This window comes from Cimex lectularius, unplaced genomic scaffold, assembly GCF_000648675.2.
Source record: "Cimex lectularius strain Harlan isolate CLEC.00 unplaced genomic scaffold, Clec_2.1 scaffold211, whole genome shotgun sequence".
Taxonomy (NCBI): Eukaryota; Metazoa; Arthropoda; class Insecta; order Hemiptera; family Cimicidae; genus Cimex; species Cimex lectularius.
The window spans coordinates 277,443-299,557 of record NW_019392909.1 but is presented as its reverse complement, the minus strand read 5'-3'; the positions used below and the strand labels follow the sequence as shown (position 1 = coordinate 299,557).

The 22,115-nt window shown below is 34.8% G+C and overlaps 1 protein-coding gene across 2 annotated transcripts; it reads left to right on the top strand.

Annotated features, from left to right (window-relative positions):
• Positions 1–10,695: 10,695 nt before the first annotated feature.
• Positions 10,696–22,022, top strand: LOC106664998. Of its 2 annotated transcripts, XM_014391114.2 has the most exons (5): positions 10,696–11,516; positions 11,574–11,673; positions 21,557–21,661; positions 21,716–21,871; positions 21,925–22,022. In XM_014391114.2, exons 1-5 carry the CDS (start codon positions 10,873–10,875, stop codon positions 21,973–21,975), a joined length of 1,056 nt encoding a protein of 351 aa, XP_014246600.1. In that variant the 5' UTR covers positions 10,696–10,872; the 3' UTR covers positions 21,976–22,022. The 2 variants fall into 2 exon arrangements, with proteins under 2 accessions (XP_014246600.1, XP_014246599.1); XM_014391113.2 differs by having other exon boundaries at positions 21,557–21,871.
• Positions 22,023–22,115: the final 93 nt, after the last annotated feature.

Genomic DNA, 22,115 nt, shown 5'->3' with positions numbered 1-22,115 from the left:
TATGATCTTATATAAAAAATCTGATTTTAGACTAAGCCTCGTTCTGGTGGCACTGAACTAAGTTTTATTAGTGAATCCACCATGACAGTATTGACATTTAGTCCTGTATCACTCTGTACTCGCCGGAGACATAATCTTGTGTCTATAAAATTCATTAATTTTTTCCTCCCCGATAATTAGTGTTTGCATTTTGATGTTATCTCTGCCAAAAATTTAAATTGGATATCCACCTTCCCCGGAGATTTGTCTTTTATGTAAAAGGCAAACAGTTATGATAATATTCAAAAGGCATTAATAATTAAATAATGACATTCATCGAGTTAAACTGGTTTGTACAAGTAGGGTAAGAAGAATATGTAAAAAATAATGCGTATAATATATAGTATATGTTAAAAACCCTTCATTTGTTCTTTCTAAACAAAAAATTACGCATTTCAACAATAAACATTATTTTTTTACTAATTTAATAATCGTTGAAATGTCAGAGGTTGGATTTCAGTTGAAAATAAAACATCACATTACAAAAGAATATGAAACGCGACATTTTAATGCATAAACAAATTGCAAATAATTTATCAGTTAATGAATGAAGCGAACATCGCAGCCTTTTTTCATCAGTTATTTTGCTGAACAAAGGATGATCACAAACGCTTTAGCCTATTATTTCTTGATTTGACATTTTCATCCGAATTGATGAAATATTTAGCGTGTGTGATTATTAACGAAATTATGTGGGAAAGAGAATATAAGCGATCCTGAATAAAAATTTTATACGTTCTTTGTATTATACACTGAACTTTTGAAATTAAATGGTTTAAATGTTAAACTTAACTTGCTTGACTTAGCTGCTAGCTTGCTATATGGATAGGGAGATATAAACTAGCCAAAGGCTGTAAAAAACAGTTTGTGATGAGAGCCATTCTTTCCACAAAGAACAATTATGTGTCCTAATTCATCACAAAGAAGCAAACAAAAAACCCACAAAACACGGAACTGACTGAGAGAGAGAGAGAGAGAGAGAGAGAGAGAGAGAGAGAGAGAGAAACAGAGAGAGAGAAACAGAGAGAGAGAGAGAGAAACAGAGAGAGAGAAACAGAGAGAGAGAGAGAGAGAGATAGAGAGAGAGAGAGAGAAGACACAGACAGAGATAGCAATACGGATAAAGAAAGAAACGAAAAAGGAACGTGACAAATAAAAAAAGGAAAGCGTAGAGGAAGGAGGATTTACAAACAAAAAAATCACAAAAAAAGACGAGAGAGACCAAAACAAGAGAGGCAATTGGAAAGAAAGACAAAAAAAGAGAGATGACATAATTTATTCACAGAACCATCAAATAATAAAGTGTGAATGAAAGCCGTGGAGATAAAAAGTGAAATAGAATTTGAATATTGAAGGAAGGGGAGAGAATGAGATATGAAATAGTGTAAAAAAGGAGAACAGAAAATAACAAGTTGACAAAAAATTGAATATAAAAGAAACTGATTAAGAAATAGAGAGAGAAACAGGCAGATAAATCAAGTAAAAAAATGAGAGAATAACGTGGAAGGCAGGCAGACTGATATAATGAAGAAAAAGAGAGAGAAAGAGAAGGGTCAAAGAAAATGAAGCAGGGGGAGAGATGATATTTGTACATTTAGAGCATTAATACACACAAAACTTTTATTAATATTTATCTATAAAATCAAGGGGACTTTTTTCTTTTATAAATATTTTAAATTCAATACCCAAAATATATCAAGTTTACTTTGTGTTTGGACTTTTGACTCGAAACGACATTAATTTCTTTAATAATTATAAACGCATTTTTGAAAATTCATATTATTGTACACATATTATTGTAAAAGTTTTGGAGATCTGTGCAATTTATATATTTTGAATTACTGCTAAACGATCGCTTCTCATCACTATGTTGACTGTATTATTATGAGTTCCGTATTTTCTTCAATCTTTTGTTTTTACTTTCAGCCAACTAGGCCCTGGGTTTGTTAAATTCAGATTTCAACTTTTGTTTGTGTTTGTCGGAAATTTGTCTGCAGTTTGACCTCCCCTGCTCCTCATCTCTCTTCCCCTTGTTTTTCTTTCTTGCTTTATGTCTGTCGGTCTTTCAAATCCGCAAATATTCTATAATTTAACCTGCATGAAAATTTTAATCATTTTTAGTAAATAATTTTTTAAATTTATTTTCATGATTTTGAGAACGCTTTATTAGTAAACGAAAGAAACAATGGTCCAGACTGATTGAAAATGACAATCCAATTTACATATCACATAAATAAAATTGGGGAATAATTAAAGTGAAACAAATAACAGTAATGGATCTAACTTAGTGGAAGCCACTGCAATAAAATTCATTTTACTTTCACAAATGTCATATTTGCGTTAATGAAATATATTAAAAATTACTCAACAGGAACAAGAGATTAATTAAGAGAAAAGGCATCGAGGTCGCCAGCGAATAGATTAAAAGAGACAAGGAGTAAGTTCGGCTTCAAATCTTCGCAGCCTCTCGGCCAAAAGGATTGACAAAATTAGACGTTACAAATTTAAAAAGAAAACTAAGAGTTAGGTGGTTTAAATGTTTATTTATGTGTTTCTGTGCATAAAGAGTGAGTGAGGGATAATGCGTGAACAGAGAGAGAGAGAGAGATAGAAAGAGAGAGAGAGATAGAAAGAGAGAGAGAGTGTGAGAGAGAGAGAGAGGGTGAGAGAGAGAGAGACAGACAGACTGAGAGCCAGAGACCTTCGCTATGCCTTATTTTTAGAAATTTTTACGCTGTTCAAAATGGTTATTTAAATGTTTTTCTAGCTTCAGTCGTTCATCAGTAAATTCAAAATTTCGAGAGCATCTTAATTTCTCCCTTTTTTTAAAAAGATCAAATGGAGATGTGGAGCCAGGAAATAGTTCTGAAGCACCCCCTGTAGCAAGCGATAGGAAATTTCAATAAGCTTTCAATTGGTCACCTTCCACTTTGCCCAATTTCTCAACCGTTTTCCACTTATTCGCGTTTTTCAGGCAACAAACGTTGTTTCTACGTGCTCATAGTGACAGATAAGTCTCAGTCAAAGGCATTTTCTTTACGTCTCCGAAAATCAACAAAGTGCTTAACCGAAGTGACGCGTGGCACATCTACGAGCAAATCTCAATGATTTTATAAATTGACATAGCATAACGAATAAAAAGCCGTCACTTACAAAATTTTCCGTATGGGATTTTATAAATTCAATTACACAACTGTCGTGCACAGATCTATCTTCATTTACGTTATAGGCAGACATTTCAACCCAAATTTCATATATTTTATATAATTTTCCTCTTCATACGCCATGTCTTCGTAGAACTTTGGTAATCAGTAATTGGCGGTGATGATCAATAACCTGAACTTGTTTCTATTTAAAACTAATCTAAAAAAAAAGAGCTGTGTACACTGCGTACCATTGGGTTACAATTCTTAATCCCAAATGTTCTTCTGTTGCTTGCGGTAGCTTGTATTTCTTAGTGCTGATTATATGTCTGAAATATTTCAGTTTTTTATTATTTTTTATTCATGTGCTGAAAGCAGCCACATTAGTTAATCTGGCTGTCCAAGATAAATAGATAGTTTTTTCCTTTTTTTTTGGCTTCACCGTCAGGCATCCAGCTATACTACAGGCATTTAAAATGCGCCGATCGGCCAGCCCAGGCCCCCCAGCCAGGCCAGCCAGGCCAACCGGAGCAGCCGTCGAGGAGACTCTCACTAGCGTCGCTGCGTCATTTTTGTCTTTATTCGTGGGAAATCTTCTCCCTTGTCAGGCGTATCAGGAAGATGTGAATAAAAACCTTACAAACCAGCAGATGCTCCTGGAAAAGTTCACATCTCCCCCACTGCCCGGGGCAAAACCGCCCAAGAGGCCGTGACACCCCCCCAAAGACAGCCCCGGCCGGACCGCCCGCGCCCAACAGGCGGGACCCTGGCCAGCCTCCTCCCGACACTCACTCAAAATTCAGCACTCCTTATTGCAATCCTGCAGATACAAATAAAGTAGATTATACGTCTCTTCATGTTCTGAAGCTATCATGCTCTCCAAACTGAATGGCTTGTTAACCTCCTTCAGGAGCATTAACCGATCAAAAAATATCTTTCTTTCCTTCTCATATTCCGAACAGATCAGGACAATATGATTGATATTTTCCGGCTCATCACACGTCGCGCAGTTAGGAGATGTTCTGAGATTAATCTTATTTAAGTAGGAGTCACATATTAAGCGATTTGACCTGATTCGAGTTAGCGTAGCGAAGAAATTTTTACTTCCTTTCCTGCCCGAAAACCAAGGTATACGGTTTAGTTGAGAGATTACTCGATCTATTACCATAGCATGAAAGCCATTTTTCCATCCATTTTGAGTTCAACAGGCGTTTAACATCTGCTTTGGGCAGCTTGGTTTCATGAAACTCCCCGTCGACTGTGGCATCTCTGGCCATTAAATCCACGATTCCATTATGTTTTATGCCACTGTGTCCTCTACTCCAACAAAAAATTACATTCTTATTTTGGGCCTTGATATTGCAAAATTCATTTATTAATTCAGAAACCAAGTAGTCGCATTTAGTATTGGGTTGAAAGTGGTCCAATTGTGCAATTGACCTCATACTGTCTGAAAAGATACAATAGTTGTCATAACTTAGGGAGGCTACGTACTCAAGAGCTTTTGCAAGAGCATACATTTCCGCCGTATAAATAGAAACTGATTCAGGTAATGAGATTTTTTTTTGAAAATTTACGAGCCGGGTCATAAAAGCGCAGCCCACTCTCTTGTTTAGTAAAGAACCGTCGGTGAAAATTAGATGGTGCCGGGGAAAAACTCATTAATTTCGGAAATAAACGATTTATTTGCTAAATGGGATGGATAGCGGAGTAGTCTTTGAAGTAGTAAGTGGTAGGCGGACTTATCACCTTATCGTAATCGAGTTGTAAAGTAGGGGAAAGCTTGTTTTTATAAACCGAATATATGTCCGGAGTCACAGCAAGAAAAGCGTCTACAATAAGGGGAATTTTCTTCTTTGTCCAATTCCAAGATTTATTAGTTTAGATACTGCTAATTTTGATAATCTTATTTCAAAAGGTGGTTCAGCTGCTTCCGCTGAAAGAACAGCAATCGGAGTACTTGGGAGTGCCCCAAGTATTCTCCATAAACATTTATTTATGAAGGTGAAACTACATAAAATGTTGAATAGCTTTTCACATTGTGCAAGAGATTCCCTAATGTGTGAGACCCATGACACTTTGCGGTCAATTGTAAGGCCCAAAAACTTTACTTTGTAGCTTACCGAAAAATTATGTTTTGCCACTCTTAAACTATCCGGTAAATCTATTTTACGCCTTCTTGTAAACGGGCAAACAACCGATTTCAAGTTAGACATTTCTAGGCTGTTTTTCTCTAGCCACTCGTCCATAACGGATAAACTCAATTAACTTTTCTTTACACTCCTCTATCGTCCTACCAACAATATAAATACAAATATCATCCGCGTATTGAATTATTTTGATCCAATCAGGTGTTATAGTCGTCAAGTCGGAAATACATAAAGCATATAGTACGGGACTAAGTATTCCGCCCTGGGGCAGACCCTTGTACGTCGTTCTTGGTCCAACAAACTCGTCGTTAACTTTGAAATAAATGTTCCTTTCTGTTATTAGGCTCATCACATTCAACACTAACCTATTAGGAAGACCCATTTTGATTAATTTTAGTCTCAGTAGATGGGGGTTTACATTATCGTACGCTCATTTGATGTCTAAGAAAAGAGCTAATACCGATTTGTTATTAGTTGAAGGCTAGTTGAACATCAGTTATTTGAGCTAGCTGAGCATCAGTGATCGATCTATTTTTTCGAAACCCATATTGTGTTGATGGAAGCATGTTATTCTGTTCGGCCCAGCATTCTACTCGAGTTTTTAGAATTCGTTCATATGTTTTTTTAACGCACGATACCAAAGAAATCGGCCTATACGAGTTAGGACAATGGGGAGGTTTGCCAGGTTTTTGAATAAGAATTACTAGCGTATCCTTCCATTTATCAGGAATTTCATATCTAAGCCAAATATCATTAAAAATCTTGAGAAGAGCTCGTTTTGAAAAGAGAGGGAGGTTACTTATCATACTATAGTGTATTTCATCCATGCCTGGAGAGCTATTATTAGTATTTTTTAGCGCAAAGTTAAGTTCAGTAAGTGAGAACGAGGCTTCTATACTACAGGAATTGTGGACCATGTTTAACTCAACCTTAATTTTTTCGCTTGAGCCTAGAAGGCAAAAATTATTAATGAATTCACTCGTCCAATCGCCATAAACCATAGGAGGCTGTAACGGAGTAGGGATGTTCTTAATCATTCCTAATTTTGCCCAAATATCTTTAATGGGAGTAGCTCTATTTATGGAAGCACAAAATTTTCTCCATGACTCTTTTTTTGCAGCGTATAAGGTGTGTCGAGCCTCCAGAGAGGCTGTTTTTAATCTTTCAAAATTTTCAAAAGAGGGATTATTTTTATAGTTCCTAAACGCTGTTTTCCTCTTTGTTACAGCCTCCTCACCAAATTTTTCCCTTGCCCCTAGAGGAATTAGTTGTTTTAAATTGAGGCTAAGCTGGCACACCTTCATCCATATATCGTTTAATGTTCATAATCGAGTGAATTATCTAGATCAGGTTTGTATTTTTCCCAAGAATCATTGTAAACCTTCCAATTTGCCTTTCTTACATTCCATCTCACATATGTCTTTAAGATCTTACACACAGGAACGTTTGAAATTGAGAATTATATGGGAAGATGGTCTGAACCAATCGGATCCTCCAATACTTTCCAATCCGCCATAAGCGAAAGGTCAGAGGATGTCAGTGTGACGTCTACCGCCGAATTACGAGTCTGGTTCGGGGATCTAATTTTGGTGGTAGATCCATCGTTCAAGAAAACTAAATCATTCTCTTGTAGAGCACTAATCAGTTCAATACCTCTATTGTCTGTCCAATCAGAACCCAAAGCTAAATGGTGTACGTTAAAGTCGCCCGCCATTATACATGGTTTACCTGCGGATTTAAAAAATCCATCCCAATCGCGATAAGAGTTGGATTGAGTGGAATATAACGAAAATAAATTTATCAGTGGTAAGTCAGCAAGCATTATTTGTATTCCTACCACCTCACCTTTTAGGATATTTGGGATATCTAGTATTTTAAACTGAATGTTTCTTCTCACCAATATACCCACACCTCCGTAGCAATCTTCCCTATCCAAGCGAACAAAATGGTAATTGCTAAATTTACATCTTGATCCCGGAGATAGCCAGGTTTCGGAAATTATCGCTACCTCAATATTCAATTCAAATAAAATCCGTTCCAGGTTATCCTTCTTCGGAAGGATTGAACGCGTATTCCATTGAAATAATCTAAGATTTATGTTTTTACTCTTCATAGTTACTCATTCTAAGTGTGAATGCGGTATACATGCTGATAATAATTGGTTGTAGGAGATTTGCATGTGTATAGATTCTAATATAGACAATTTTCGACCTATTTGTGTAAATAGACGAGGTTACGGTTTGACTATTGCTAGGTTTCGTTACTTATTTGATCATATTTATTTTTAATAATTTGAATGCTATCCTCGTTTTCTTTTACTAAATTATATAAGAAACTCCCTATTTCGTCAACCATTTCCGTTTTGCTCATGTTTTTGTGATTTTTTGTAAGCTTGTTGGGCAGGAGATTTAATTGTTGTATAAATCTTTCCGCTTCCGTAGAAGACAACGGGTTGATCTTGGTTTCTTGTGCAGGTCGCAAAGTAGTGGTGTCAAACTCTTCCTCTATTGAGGTACACTGTTTCGGGTTCACCTGATCACGGGTCAATTTACTCGATTTTTTCTTAATTTGCCGTCGAGCTGCCTTGTTTGGCATAGACTGTGCTAGGGAAGGGAGGGGATCTTCCTCTTTAACATTCACATAAGTTAGAATGTTAAACCTATTTGACGTTAATACCGACGCGTAAGATGATTCAGCAATTTTTTTTTTTTTGGTTTTCTTCTTGTGCAGCTTTGTAAGCTTCACATTCTTTGCTGTTAGATACATGATTTTTAGAACAATGGACGCATGTTACCTCAATCGCCGATTTAGGGCAATCTTTAGCTAGATGATTTTCACCGCATTTCAAGCACCTTTGAAGCCCGCGGCATTGTGCTACAGTATGGAAAAATCTGAGGCAGTTTCCACATTGTCTTACTGGAGGGACATAAGGGCGTACCTGACAATACGCGCCATATATAGTAATATGATCAGGTAGTAATTGTCCATAGAAAGTTATTTTACATGTTTGTAGGGGAAGAACTTTGACTTGCTCACCTTGGCTAATAATTTTTTTCATACGCTCAACCGAAAAAGCAGGGATACTTGAACGAATTTGTTCTAGAATTTCTACCTCACTCAAATTAATATCGACATTTCTGATGATTCCAACTTTTTCAATCAAAAAATCAGGAATATATACCCAGAGACGCTCTCGTTTTAAATTCTCACTTTCTACCAAATAGTTTGCCGTCTCATAATTTGATGTAGATATTTTAATTCTATTTTCCCCGACTACTCTTATTTGCTTAATATTGTTACCATTTAAGTTTGGGTCCCTAAAAAGCCATTTCCCAAACATCATTGCGTGAGCGTTGCCTAAATTTTTTCCTTCGCTTTCCACAAACACAAAATAAGGCCCTCGGTCTGTGTCCCGAAATCGGTTTCCACCGAGTCGCTGCCTAACAAGAGTCCTAGTTTTGGATTTTTCGGATTTTAACTCCTCTTGAGTCAGAATTAGAACTATAGAGTATGATTGATTAACCGTAGGATTACCTTTTGTATTAAAAATATACTTATAAAAATCGGAAGTCTCCCGATTAGAAACATACCCCTCATCCTCTTTGAAACGCTTTGCCGGGTTTATGTTTGTCAGGGACAAGGAGCCCCCGCTTTCCGTAGACATGGCCCGGTAGAGCCGTGTAAATTTTTTGTCCCCAAGTGATTTAAATTATAAAGAACATAAATATCGATATGTACCAAAAGAAAAAGAAGGAAAAAAGGAAAGCTTCCAATTTAGAGAGAAATATTAAAACAAATATAAAGATCTTTCTACTTATCGTGTGTGGATATAGTCGTTAATCCTCTCGAACGGCACAAAACACGTCCTCTCAGATTGAAATCTAAACCACAACTGTAAATAGATAGTTAAAAACGCCTGCACTGTCCTTCGGAGTACCAACTTGGTTTCTTATCACCGGCATAGGTCCTAACAACATTGGAACTATTCGACCTTTTGAACGTCGCCCCCTATTTTTGTGCGTAGATTTCTAGGTTATAAAACGGTTTTGTAGATAGCTTGCTCCTTGTTTCCATGTTGAGGTCATGGTGGAAGTCTTCATTTCTGATATACTAGGGCGCATTATCCATACTTGACGTTACTTTATTCTGAAATCTTTGTGTGATTTGTCGGTTGATCTTACTGGCGCATCACAGAGCTGGATGTCATAAGTCAACCTAGTCTTGGGGACATGTTAACAATTTAAAAGCTTACTTTCAATGTGTAAAAGAGAGCTCTACCTATTAACTAGTATATTTCCTGGAATTTGACGGTGAGCACTTCACTCTTTTATTTCGTGTGATTTCCATCGCATCTAATATCATACCTAAGTACTTGGTCTCATGCCTAAGTATTACTTGTAGTTAATTAAATTTATATTTAAAGGCAATGATAGAATTTGACCATTTTTGGTCAGCAAATGATAAATTCTTTCACTGAACTGTTGTCGGACTTTTGCAAGGCTATTTGGAGATATTTCACAGCAGGCAGCTATTATTATTTTTTAGGGAAGTCTAGTCGACGCTTCCTTAGACAACAGTTTCATTCCATAAAAACGTCCATTCGAGTTAAAACTTCTACGGTCAGGATTGTCATGACTCAATTCCTGAACCAATTCTACTTTCATGACTTAAACTTTTTTTTTTAATCGTTGCATCTTAAAGTTCGGACACCCTAGTTTTCGCTGCAATTTCGCGGGAAATTAGAATGAAGAGAACCTGGCAACACACGGCTCGTTTTGAACACTGTACTGTAGCAGGGTCCGTAGAATTTAAGAATTTATTTACGTCCAAAATCTTTGATACCAAGATTATTACCAAGAAGTTGGGGAAGATTTCGTTCATTTGAAAAACAGTGTTCTTCCGAAAAACTTTTTCTTAAGTACTTTTTTTTCTTAAGTTCTCAAGTAACATCAGAACGACTTTTTCAAATTAAAATCAACGTTAAAAGGCATCCCGCTACAAAATAAAAACAAATAATAATAAAAAAGAAGAAATCGAAGTTAAATTCTCCCTGAATAATAAGATAATCCATAGTCCTTATTTTTGAGGTATAACGAAACGTTGGGAATCACACAATCATAGGTTTATTATTCATGGAGTTTCATATAACAGAACAATTTAAGTCATTCGTGTGTCTAATTAGAGAGATGTTATGCATTATAGATAAAGTGAGATAATTGTTTCCAGAAACTCCATTAGCAAATGATTTGTTATAATTGTCGAGACATGTAAATATGTTACGCTCAAAATTAACACCTCATTTTAGTTACTATGTGTGTTATAGTTGTTAAAGTCGATGAAAATTAAGCATGGGGTTGTTACATTCCAAGTGGGACGAGGAAGTCGGAGAATACAACAAGAAAGTTTATTACAATTTACTATGGCTTGCTTGCATTTATCCAAAAACAAAAGGCTCGTATCTTTACTTAACCATATTCCAGTTTACGTTCTTTACTTTAATCTGCGTCCCTTTTTCCATCCTTTCTATCTGCACGGCTTTCATGTGTTCGGAGGATTTTATATTCGCATCCGAATACTTTCTGAACGCGTCTTTTGCCCTTTTCACCCAGAGCATCTTCACGTTCATTGGCATAAGGGCAGACGCGAACACGACCATCCATAAAATAATTATAAAAGAATTTCCGAAATACAAAAACATCGACAGATCCGTGTTGGCTAAGATAAACGAGGTGAACAAAGAGCAGGAAATACACCTAAAGTTGCTGGTATTTTTCATGTCGCTCGCCGTACCCAACCTTCTATTCCTGGAACCTTTCCTGGAGGATCTCTACGACAGTAAATCGATTAAAATACAAAACGGTGATGAAAGGTTAATCATGCCGATGTGGAGCCCGGATCCTGAAAACCTATTCGTCCATTACGTAATTTTCAGCATTCAAATATTTCAGCCGTGTATAACTTCTATAGTTTCACTCACTGGCATATTTTTTTTCATGAATTTGTCTCATTCTCTCATTGAACAGCTCAGAATATTAAATTGGTCGATATCTAACTTGGAGAAAAGAGCCAAAAGTCATTATCTGTCTGTTATAAAAAATGACAAAAATAATACTAAGTGGACTTACATGGACTCAATAGATCTGTGCCTGAACGAAAATATCGCACATTTAAACATTTTAAAAAGGTACTATTGTATTTGTTCAACATTACATAAAAATTATTATTAACTATTATTTTTTAGGTTTAAAAAAGGATTTCAAGATGTGACCTCTCCTACTTTGTTCTGCGTGTTCACACTGGCGACCTTTTTTATTGCCTTCACCGGCTACGTTATCCTAGAAGTACTTTTTTAAAACTTTCTGTCAAATTAATTTAACTTATTGAAAGTATTATTTTTTATGTGTTAGGAATAGCTCAAATGTTTTTTTATTGGTTTTTAAGTTGATTAAGAAACTACTCAAGCAGTTTGGGTCCCTCTTACCCTTAGCATTGCAATGCTCAATCTATGAACTCTCTTGTTCAATGATCTTAAGAGCTGTAATTTTTGTTAGGCGTAATTCTTGCAGTGTTGGCACCTTGGGAATATACTTCACATGCAGCTCAAGCATGAATATGCAAGCGCTATCCGTATTTATGTTTAAGGAAAGCATATAATTTGGCAATGACTCAAGGAAAGAGAAGATTTCTAAAATAAAATAACCGGACAATTTTTCCATTTCTTTGTACTGGTAATAACCCAAGTTCTCATATGAACTCATAGGTGGTTATAGTTGCTACAGACATGATCCATTTTTATATGAAGTTTATTATCCCTCGGCTTATAAATCTTTCTATAGTAACTTGGTAAAAGACAGATAAATATTCTTTGTGGGAGTAAATGACTTTATATCTGCTGTAGAACACTGATGGATAACAAGATTAAGGGAAAAGATATTAAAATTTTTTCCGACAGTCAGGCCAGTCTAAAATCATTACAAAAAGAACTATCAACGTCTAGACTGGTAGAGGAAACCGTTGAACTCATTAATAGGACTATCACCAGGTATGAGAATAGGGTAACCCTCGTATGGATACCTGCTCATAAGGGGCACTATGGCAATGAGGAGGCGGACAGCCTGGCCAAGGAAGGTTCAAATACTGAGTTCGTCGGACCACAACCGGTATTACCCCACTCTTTAAGCACAGCAAAAGAGAGTATAGGTAGCTGGGGCATGAAACAATTCCTTAAGGAATGGAATATGTCCCCAGGATGCAGACAATCGAAGGAGTTTCTGAAGGAAATCAAACCTAAAGAATCGAAATGGCTATTCTCTAACTCTAGGAGGGGAATAAGGAGGCTGATAGGTATCCTAACGGGCCATTGCCCCTTGAGAAGACACCTCTTCATAATGGGTACTCTACCAGACCCCTTCTGCCGCTTCTGCGAAACAAAAGAAGAAACGGCCCGACACTACCTCGCAGAATGCGATAGGTATGCTAGGGAAAGATTTAATACTTTCGAAGGAGAGGACATAACCAAAACACTCCCCAGGATAAAATGGTCCACAATCCTGGGGTTTGTGAATAGGTCCAATAGGTTTATACAGGACTCGTGAGCCGACCAGGTCCCGGACCTTCTAGGGATGGGGTACGGGCCTACTCAGGCTTTTAACCCCTCGGGTCCTGGTCGCCCGCCCTGTGTAATATATAAATGACTTTATACTGCTAATAACCCCAGATCTCACATGAACGAGGGGAGACAGGACAGCTCGGCCTGCTCGGTCATAGTGGATTGTGAAGATATTGTAACTCCTAGGTGGTTATAGTTGCTACAGACCATGATCCATTTTTATATGAAGTTTATCATCCCACGGCTTATTAATCTTTCCATAGTAACTTTGTAAAAGACAGCTAAATATTCTTTGAAGGAGTATATGACTTTATACTGCTAATAACCCCAGATCTCACATGAACGAGGGGAGACAGGACAGCTCGGCCTGCTCTGTCATAGTGAATTTTGAAGATATTGTAACTCCTAGGTGGTTATAGTTGCTGCAGACCATGATCCATTTTCATATGAAGTCGACGTCCTCCCTTCATGAAGATGACCACTTTGAAAGGTTCAGATTCAACTTCCACAAGTCGCAGTAAACTAAGAAGATGTAATGCCGTTTGAAACTAAAAAGTTTTCTGTACTTATCTGATAACTGGTAATGCATGCCCTACATGGCGTTTTTCATCCCACGGCTAAATAATCTTTTCATAGTAACTTGGTAAAAGACAGCTAAATAATCTTTGAGGGAGTATATGACGGATTTTCTAATCCAAAGGGATTGACGGAATTCTCGCGCTCATAAAGCATAATTTTTCTGCTGGTAATGAAATTCCTGAAAGTGGTTTAATCTTTTTTTCTACTTTGTGTTTTCCGTTGTTAATTGCATGATTAAATAAAGCAACATTGCTTTACACTTTTAGAAGCGTGCTGTTTCACAGGACCCTTGTAACATGGCCCGGACGTTGTAAGAATTAAATTAGCTTAACATCATTTCCCAGCCTTCAAAAGTTTCACATTTTTATTAGTTTAACTTCTTAATCTTAATATTTTGTTTTAAATAACTTGATTTATCTTTGAGTTACATGACTTGAAAAATAACCAAATTAACTGACATGGGATTACCGATTTTAACGAAACAATTATTTTGCTTGCGATACTAAGTCATAAAATATTAGAGACGTAATCAAAAAGGTACCTTCGAGTGGTTAGCAAGATAGGCATACAGAAGACAAAATATGAGAGATAGATAGATAGATAGATAGATAGATAACATGCTTTATTTACATTAAAGAGAAGTGTTACATAATATACAATATTAAAAGCGTTTTACAGCATGGATGCTTATCCGTCTGCCGGAAGTTGGCTGTTTTCTTTTTGTTTTTTTTTTTGTTTTTTTTTCAGGCGAGCGAAAAATAAAAAATAAAATAAACTATATAATAATGGTAATATTAGAAAACTATAAGTAAAAACTAAATTATAAAAACTAGCTGATTTTAGATACAAGTTAAACAATTATGACTCGGTATTATAATCGTACCTATATTGCCAGGCATGACGTGCATAGTGTGCTAGACATTTCGACCTCTCCATATCCACTATATTTAACAGATCAAGCAGCTGAGACCTGGAAAGCGATTTATAGCCTAGATACAGGATACGGAGTTCAGACAGTATGGGACACTGGGCAACAAAATGAAAGATATCTTCCCTAACTCTTAGGTTACAGAGCGTGCACAAGAAATTTCCGTCGTCTTCCTTCCATGGCACAGAATTGAGGAACACTTGCTCGCATCTGAGTTTAAGAAGCCATCGAAGAGTAGCAAGATAGGCATACAGAAGACAAAATATGAGAGTCAGTGCGCTAAAGAAGAAAAAAAATCGCTTAAAGCGCAGAAGGACAGTGATGACAACTTTATGTTTGTCGGCCCATAAATAAATAATACAATAAGAGACGTGTCCATGCGTTTATGCCAACATTCCCTGCCGTTGGGAATGTATTTCAAATTTATAATTTATCAGTAGATTTTTTGTTTTATCTGGGGTACAAAAATACTCTTAATAAGCAGGATCGTTTTAAATGAGATTAAATACACAAAAAGCTAGAAAAAACAAAAACTTTTCCCGTAAACTAGGCAAATTTTTTCGTTTTTTAAGAAAAAAGAAAAAACAATTGGAATTCCTTTTAACACGCTTAAATAAGAATTTTCATTGCAATAAAAATATACACATTTGAGCTGGATTCGCCTGGACGTTGGTAGAGTATTCACATAAAATTTCATAACTTATCTCAGTTTCACTCAAATTGTACGTTTCTTTAATGTATATGTTCTTTTAATCTATGACAACAACGTTTAGATTTTATGTCAATTTAAATAAAAGATGATTACTCAGAAATCGTGAGATGCAGTCTGGTGTGGTGTAGGTTGCAGAAAAACATTTTCTTTATCGTGCCAACGTTTCGATCTTTATTGAGATCATCTTCAGGGCCTGGGATTTACAAACATTGTTTAAATTTAACAAATACATGTAGGATGTGGAAAAAAGTGAATTTATACAATGCAAAAAAATATATATTTTTTTATTCAATCGAAGTATTTCTACTCACTCAAAGTGTTTGTTTTCTGCGTAAGTGTGCCATTCTTGCGTCTCTCGATTTCTGAATAATCATCAACTAGCGGTCACTAATCACCACACACTTAAATAAGAGAAATAAAGTTGAAATTAAACCAGGAAAATACTGTTCAAATGTTTTATGTTTCCTCCACTTCAAATTTATTTTCGAGAGCAACGTTTGTACTGCTTGTACTAAATCTGCGTATATGTTTTGTTGGATTGGTTGGTATATTGTTTATTATTTATTTTTTTAGTTATATTATCACTCTTTTTGTTATTTACAAACAAAATTGGTCGCTCGGTCACTACGTAAAATTTCTACATGGCACGTGTATCGTATACATTTAAATAGCTAATTTGCGACGTGACAAACTATGAAATATTTTCTACGAAAAACAAAGTAGATAGTTTTCCTCACTCCCCCCTGAGTGCAAATGTTTAGGAAAAAAATCATCAAAAAATATGTTCTCGAAATGTTTTCTTTAAATAATACAAATAAAAATAATTTCAGTGTAATGAAGCTGCATTGCTCGTACATTCAAGAAAATGTTCATTATATTTTTTTTGTCCTTGTCAATTCAATTCAAATGTTCTCTTTCCAAACGCTATCGATTTTTTTCTTCGAAAATCACGAAAACGTTGATAACTTAAAAACTTTACATGGGCTTAGAAAACTTTAAACTACATGTCATTGTATAACTTAAGCATGAATTAGAATTAGAGATATTAATTGATTGAATTAGCATAAAAGCGAGTGTTATGAATTTTATAAGTGGAACACCGGACATCAGCAAGAAAAAAACTTCCCAGAATTCACCGAAAAAATGTCTAATTTTTGACTTTTGGTATTTGTAACATTTTATATAACTGATTTCATTTAATACGTACATATTATTTGTTTTATCTTACGTAAAAACTCATCAATTGATGTATAACGTAGAAATACATGCACACCATATACAGAAAAACATTTTTCTAAATTCATTGTTCCTCTAAAGATTATTTGCAACAATGGTCGGACATATATCAACATTTTTAGGTCCAGTATCACAAATAGAATCATTAAAATCTTATGTAGACCCATAAATATTAAGTTTTGTTTGAATTTAAATTTATCGATATTTGGCCCCTAAAATTTTTCCGATTTTTAATAAGTAGTTCCCGGAATATCTGACTGAAACGCTAAAATTCAAAACCTGCTAAAAAGATTTTAACGTCAAACATATCGTTTAAAAGAAGTGAAACGTAACTTTGTTAAGACGTGTATAAATGATTTCTGTAATAAATACATAAAATAAGAAAATATTTTTGTCACAAATTAACCTCGTTTTTTAAATGGAAATAATAGTCCGATTTTAATGCTTGATACAGTTTAAAATAAACTAGGCAATTTCTTGAAAACGAACTACCAACCATAAAAATTGTTCTGCGAGGTATTGAGAAAAATGTTAGAACTTGCAATAGGAATGTCAGTGACGCAGAAAGCGGCCGAAATTATCCGTCAAAAATTTATTTACATTGCTTTTCGCGCAAGTGGGTATTTGAGGTTTTTATAACGCTAGAATCACGACAATGAGGTCAAATCCATGTTTTTACCATTTTCTGAAGAATTCGCCGTCAAAATAACTTCTGAGCTTTGTTTGCCAATAGACCTAAGGAGTTTCTGTTGATAAGTGAGAATAAATGATTCCATAAATATCCCAATTTTTGAAATTACAACGTGTTTATTGTAAATAGACTTAAGGAAATTCTTAATCAATCGACAAAATCGAATAAAAATGGCTGCACTCTCAGGGATTAGGGTATTCAAAATAGCCTTGCCCTCCTCAAAGAGAAACCGATGTTCATTCAAGTCTATACCTAGAAAGCAAACTGACCTGGAGTCTCCACACAAGACTTAGGAGATATGAAGTTAACACAAGGTATGGACAACTACGAAAACTTCTTGGACCGAAATCCTTCTTGACGGACAATATTAAACTAACCTTATACAATAATTCACTGCGACCATTTTAGACATAGCGCAGTGGAACTGTGGGTTTCTGGCAAGCCATCCAACATCCAGCATACAATTCGAACAATCAAAATTCCTCAGACAAATCGTCGAACCTCCCTACTACGTCACTAACCTCACATCATCAACGATTTCCTTTTGTAAACAATTAATCCATTCCTGATTCGAAATGTTTCAACCTAACCCTACTTTTCGAACCCTGTCAACACATTCCCACCCACGCCAATTCAATCGCGCCGGTGAAGCAATAGTGGTGATCGTGTGAAAAAACGGTTTGTGATCACATTGATAAAATGTACTAGTAAGTAAGTGTGTAAATAAAATAGTTTTAAAAAAATAAATAAATAAAACGGACCAACAGTTCCGCACGACACAGACACTACTTCATATCTCATTCTCCCCTTCTTTATCGATCAAATTCTATTTAACTTTTTATCTCCACGGCTTTCATTCACACTTTATGGTTCTGTGAATAAATCATGTCATCTCTCTTTTTTGTCTTTCTTTCCATCTGCCTCTCTTCTTTTGTTCGTTTCCATCTCGTCTTTCTTTCCATTTCTCTCGTGTTTTTTGTGTGAGTTTTTTTGTGAATCCTCCTCCCTCTACGCTTTTCTTTTTTTATTTTTCAAACTCATTTTTCGTTTCTTTCTGTATCCGTATTGCTATCGCTGTCTTTGTCTCTCCTCTCTCTTTCTTTCTCTCTCTCTCTTTCTCTCTCTTTCTTTCTCTCTCTCTCAGGCAGTTTCGTGTTTTGTGGATTGTTTTGTTTGCTTCTTTGTGATGAATTAGGACACATGACTGTTCTTTGTGGAAAGAATGGCTCTAATCACAAACTGTTTTGTACAGCCTTTGGCTAGTTTATATCTCCCTATCCATATAGCAAGCTAGCAGCTAAGTCAAGCAAGTTAAGTTTAACATTTAAACCATTTAATTTCAAAAGTTCATTGTATAATACAAAGAACGTATAAAATTTTTATTCAGGATCGCTTATATTCTCTTTCCCACATAATTTCGTTAATAATCACACACGCTAAATATTTCATCAATTCGGATGAAAATGTCAAATCAAGAAATAATAGGCTAAAGCGTTTGCTTGATGATCCTTTTTTCAGCAAAATAACTGATGAAAAAAGGCTGCGATGTTCGCTTCATTCATTAACTGATAAATTATTTGCAATTTGTTTATGCATTAAAATGTCACGTTTCATATTCTTTTGTAATGTGATGTTTTATTTTCAACTGAAATCCAACCTTTGACATTTCAACGACTATTACATTAGTAAAAAAATAATGTTTATTATATTTATTTATTGTTCAAACGCGTAATTGAACAAATGAGAGGTTTTTAACATATACTACGTTTACATATACTACTATTATACGCATTATTTTTTACATATTCTTCTTATCCTACTTGTACAAACCAATTTAACTCGATGAATGTCATTATTTAATTATTAATGCCTTTTGAATAATATCATAACTGTTTGCCTTTTACATAAAAGACAAATCTCCGGGAAGGTGGATATCCAATTTAAATTTTTAGCAGAGATAACATCAAAATACAAACAATAATTATCGGGGAGGAAAAAATTAATGAATTTTATAGATGCAAGATTATGGCTCCGGCGAATACAGAGTGATACAGGACTAAATGTCAATACTGCCATGGTGGAATCACTAATAAAACTTACTTCAGTGCCACCAGAACGAGGCTTAGTCTAAAATCAGATTTTTTATATAAGATCATAATTTATAACATTTTGAGGCATTAAAATACAAATCTGACCTTTATTTCGCAAACTTCATTAAATTTTCAATTAGATAACAACATTTCCGTTGAATAATTCCCGCTTTGGAATAAACAGTATCCGCTCAAGGAATAATAAAATGGCCAAACAGATGTTTTTAGAAATAGTCTATTGTGGCTCGTGCAATGACTTTTCCATCAAAATTTTCGGGGATTTCACCAATGTTGCCTTATTTTTAAATATTCCAAGGGTATACTCATTTCTACATTTTTTAGAACTTTCCTTAGTGAAAGCTCCTTTGCAAGGTTGAAAAACGTGATATCGAGCCCACGGAGAGCAGAAAACCAACATGTTACATGAAATATTTTTTCCCTTCTTTTCAAACAAGAAGGAAACTGTGGGAATAATTTATTCGCCATGTAAATTAATCCATTTTTTATTCAATGGATATTCATACAACTACCCCACTACATGAAATGGATTAACATGAAAATCATTATTCCAAATTAGACAAATTTAAAAAAATCATGTTAATTATTATCAAAGGATTAGTAGTAGATTAATTAGGAGATGATATGTAAATGAAAAACACAATGAAAATGCGTAGTCACTTCTCTCAATTTTCTTCTCTGGAAAGAATTCCGCATAACCATTTTTACACTGATGGATATAATGCAACATTAGTGAACTGCACTAATTAATGTCAAAATAACTTCTGGACATTGCCTGCCACCAAACCTAAGGAGTCTTTGTTGACCAGTGTAAATAAGTAATTCCATAAATACCTCCACTTTTCCAATATAAGCGCACACTCCATTTCAATTCATTGTAAAAAGACTTAAGGGAATTCTTAATAAATCAAATAGTCGTTAATGAAGATTTTTCAAAATTGAATTTTAGTCACAATTAAATGATTATTAATCGTAATTTTGAGATTTAAAAAAATTACTGTTCGTTTCAATCGGATATTTCGACATTTCAAAAATCCGAAATATGGAAAACAAAGGACCAACAGTTCGGCACGACACTGACGTTGTACGGGTTTAGCCTACTCTAACTTGTTATGTAAAATTCATAAACGTATAATAATTATTGAATAAACACTTCTTTCCATTTAATGTTACTTAATTTTCTGTTTCTAAATCATTTAAAAAATTATGTTTCATACTCCACTTAAAATGTATGTGTCTTTATATTAGTTGCCTTAAGTTTAAAACCATGGTACGCCTTTTTTACTTTTATTTATTTGAAATTAATCGTAGCTGTTTTTTTTTATTTGTACGGTTCAATACCTGACTTAGTTCACTCTTCAACTCGAAAGCCTCATAAATGAATCCTACTGAGTGATTACTGATTTATATAAGCTCAAATCATTGTCGGTTAAGTTTTAAAAAAGTGTTCTATGATGCAAAATATTCTAATTTGGTATCATTTATAAAGATAAATCAACAAAATACTGCTGTTTTGGCATATTTTAATAAACATTCTGTAAACAAAATAGTTCAGAAAATGGTCAAAACTTGGATTTGAACTCATTGACGTCATTCTAGCGTTATAAAACTTTTAAATAACGACATTCCCGGAAACCGGTATAAATTAATTCTTTGACTGATAGTTTGAATGACCTACATTTCTCTTCTTTCGAATGGAATGTTTCACGTCAAAATTATTTAGTGCATTTTTGAATTATGTACGCTTCAATCAGATATTCCGAGAACGACTTCTTAACAATCGAAAAAATTTTAGGGGTGAAAAAATCAATAAATTTGAAATAAAAAAAAATTAATATTTAGGGGTCTCTAGAGTTGCTTGAGCTAATTGCTAATTTCATATTAGTTTTGCGAAAAAAATTTTATGACCTAGTTTAATTGAAAAATATTTGGTTTTTAGACAATTTTGTTATTGATAAACTTTGATACCTTTTCCTACAATTTTATTGCGATGTACATAAAAAAATTCTTTAAAATGATGTATTTACATAGTTGATTTGAGTAAGTAGAACGGCGAAATAAAAATATTAAAAAACGGAAAATTTCAATTTCCAAAATGTTTTTGACGAAATCAGGGTCAACGTGAGATACGTGTCCGATATTGTGGAGGGTAGAATCACCAAAAAAACGTTCGGCCCAAATCCGTCAACCCCTTGTCAATTTTTCTTTTATAAATTTATTTCAAAACTAAATTTTAAAAAAAGCTTTATTGGATGTCGTATTTTCTCAAACATTTAAGCTAATTATTATTGTTTCAGTTTATTCTTAGTTTTATTTTTGTAAATATTTATTGATTTTTCGAGACATGTTTTCGTTTTAAAGAGCGAAGGACACCCTGGAAAATTGACGTTTGCCGTCAACGTGATCATAATCGAGGTGTACTCTCTTGGATTTTTCAACACTTTTGGCCAATACGTCATCGACGAGGTATTCCACATAGATAATATAACATTTCATATCAAACAACTTTTGCGTCAACAGAGCGAGAAACTACGTCATTCCGTCTACGGCGTAGACTGGTACCATTTGGACAAAAGGTGTTGCAAGAAGTTACATATTTTGCAGACAATGTGCCTGGAGCCGATGGTTCTTATCGTTGGAGGACTGTTGCCGCTCAACATGGCTTCTTTCCAGAAGGTACGATTGTCTTAATTTTTCGTTAAATTTTAATAATAACAACTTTTTTTCAGGTTTTAAACTCGTCTTACTCAGTTGTTAACATGCTAATGGCTTTTAAATGATTGTTAAATGTAAAGATTAACATTTCGTAAAGATTGCCTATAAATGAATTTACAATGTAGATCCAAAAATTTGAATAAATATGTATGTTTCATAATCACTATCATACCTAAATCCCACAAACCTCCCTTCAGATGAACAA

Coding starts and splice junctions, on each gene's coding strand:
- LOC106664998 (XM_014391113.2), top strand. CDS start 10,873: ATGTGTTCGGAGGATTTTATATTCGCATCCGAATACTTTCTGAACGCG. Junction 11,674..21,556: donor CCGGCTACGTTATCCTAGAA/GTACTTTTTTAA, acceptor TTCGTTTTAAAG/AGCGAAGGACACCCTGGAAA. Junction 21,872..21,924: donor ACATGGCTTCTTTCCAGAAG/GTACGATTGTCT, acceptor ACTTTTTTTCAG/GTTTTAAACTCGTCTTACTC.